This window comes from Buceros rhinoceros, unplaced genomic scaffold, assembly GCF_000710305.1.
Source record: "Buceros rhinoceros silvestris isolate BGI_N320 unplaced genomic scaffold, ASM71030v1 C13076564, whole genome shotgun sequence".
NCBI classification, from domain to species: Eukaryota; Metazoa; Chordata; class Aves; order Bucerotiformes; family Bucerotidae; genus Buceros; species Buceros rhinoceros.
This window is the reverse complement of record NW_010449659.1, coordinates 714-2,445: the sequence shown is the minus strand read 5'-3', so window position 1 is coordinate 2,445 and position 1,732 is coordinate 714. Positions and strand designations below refer to the sequence as shown.

At 37.9% G+C, this 1,732-nt stretch overlaps 1 protein-coding gene across 1 annotated transcript; it reads left to right on the top strand.

Moving 5' to 3' along the window:
• Positions 1-56: 56 nt before the first annotated feature.
• On the top strand, positions 57-1,257 carry LOC104500693 (nischarin-like; the record flags this gene model as incomplete). Its single annotated transcript, XM_010144384.1, has 1 exon — positions 57-1,257. A coding segment is annotated over one exon (452 nt), but the record flags the coding sequence as incomplete, so codon positions are not given.
• Between the last annotated feature and the right edge of the window lie 475 nt (positions 1,258-1,732).

The following is a 1,732-nucleotide window of genomic DNA, read 5'->3' as shown; positions in this document are numbered from 1 at the left end:
TCAGTCCCTCAACATCCTTCTATATGTGTTGGCATTTCAAGTAAATAATGTTGAAGGATCTGCCGAAAACTCTAGTTCACTTCAACCTAAAACACTTATATTAACCAGCTCTGATTTATTCCTCTTTGAGGAAGATTATATCAGTTACCCACTGCCTGAATTTGCTAAGGAACCACCAAAGAGAGATAAGTATCAGCTTGCAGACGGAAGACGAATCCGAGATTTAGACAGAGTACTTATGGGTTATCAGACGTATCCCCAGGCCCTTACATTTGTGTTTGATGATGTTCAGAATCAGGATCTGATGCAGAATTTAACACTAGATCACTTTGGAGAAACTGACAGTGCCCCAAAGGGAAATGCGAAACAAGAAGGGAGCAGGAGCAGAGAGATCCAGTGGTACATCTTTATCCCAAGTGCAGAAAGCCGGGAGAAATTAATTTCATTGCTTGCAAGACAGTGGGAGATCCTGTGTGGTAGGGAACTGCCTTTGGAACTCACCGGGTAGTTGTTGCACAGCTAAGTGATTTCAGTGTCTATTGTAAGGTAAAGCACAGTGTTGAAATAAGTAGTGCCTGTCAAGTTCTGTTCGTTCAGGGAGGAGCTGACCTGGACTCACTTGCTCCCTAATGCAGTGAACATTTAATAGTGCATAGAAATATTCCGAAGTGTTAACTGGGAACTGAACTTCTTGTAAAGTCTATTTTTTATGCAATAGTATATAGTGAAAAAAATCATGAGACATCCTGGGAAACTGTATGGAAACATTAAGGAGTCAACACTAGATACGCTGTTGTCTAGGGCTGTTAAGGTTTCCGCTATTTTTCTGTACATACCAGTCTTGCTCTTCTATACAAATTCTAATGTGTAAATAAGGGTAAATGCTTGTGTATGTTCAAGTGCAATGTTCTTTGTACAAGAAGTATTTTGGGTATGCTGCTAATGCTTATTATTTAATGATCTTAGTTTTACATATGTTTTTCTTTGAGGCCAAATGTAATTATTTGCTGCCAGTCACGAACTTAGCGGTAAAATTTGAGACACAAGCAGGTGACAGATTTTCATATGAAATTATTTTCATGGGCATTCTTTTTGAAGAATTGCCTATTAAAGATCCACTCAGTATTGTCTTGAAAGTGGAAATATCTAACATGGGTATATGAGCATTTTGTCAGCAAATAATGAATTTGTATCTCTGAACACAAAGTCTTTCTTTTGCCTATCTTGTCAATACAAATAAAGTGTAATTTGACAGTTTTCTTTTGCCTTTGTCTTTATTGAAGCTTATCTTGTTGTGTTTGCAGGGTACCATATGGCAGTTCAGCAGCACATATTATGTTCATACTTGACAGTACACTCTAGGAAGTATGCAGCAAGATGAAAGAAGAAAATAGTTTATAGCAAGTTTGTACTGATTGAGATCTATTTCTGAGCTGAGTCATGGAAACTGAGAATCCGCAGCTTCTAAACACAATTTAAGGAGGATTTGTTTTGAAGTATTATTGCTTCTCTATCAGGTACTAGGGATTTACTTTCCAAGCTGTAATCTTAACTTGAATATTCCTGTGCCCAACAAGTTTTAGCCTCCTCCATGACAGTAAAATCCCTACTCACTATTATGAAGACAAATACTGAAGCTTTGAAAAAGACCATTCTATGTCCACTGGGATTAGGAAGGGAAGAACAGTTTTGATACGTATGTGCCAGCTGATGTGGCTTAAAACTGACGCTA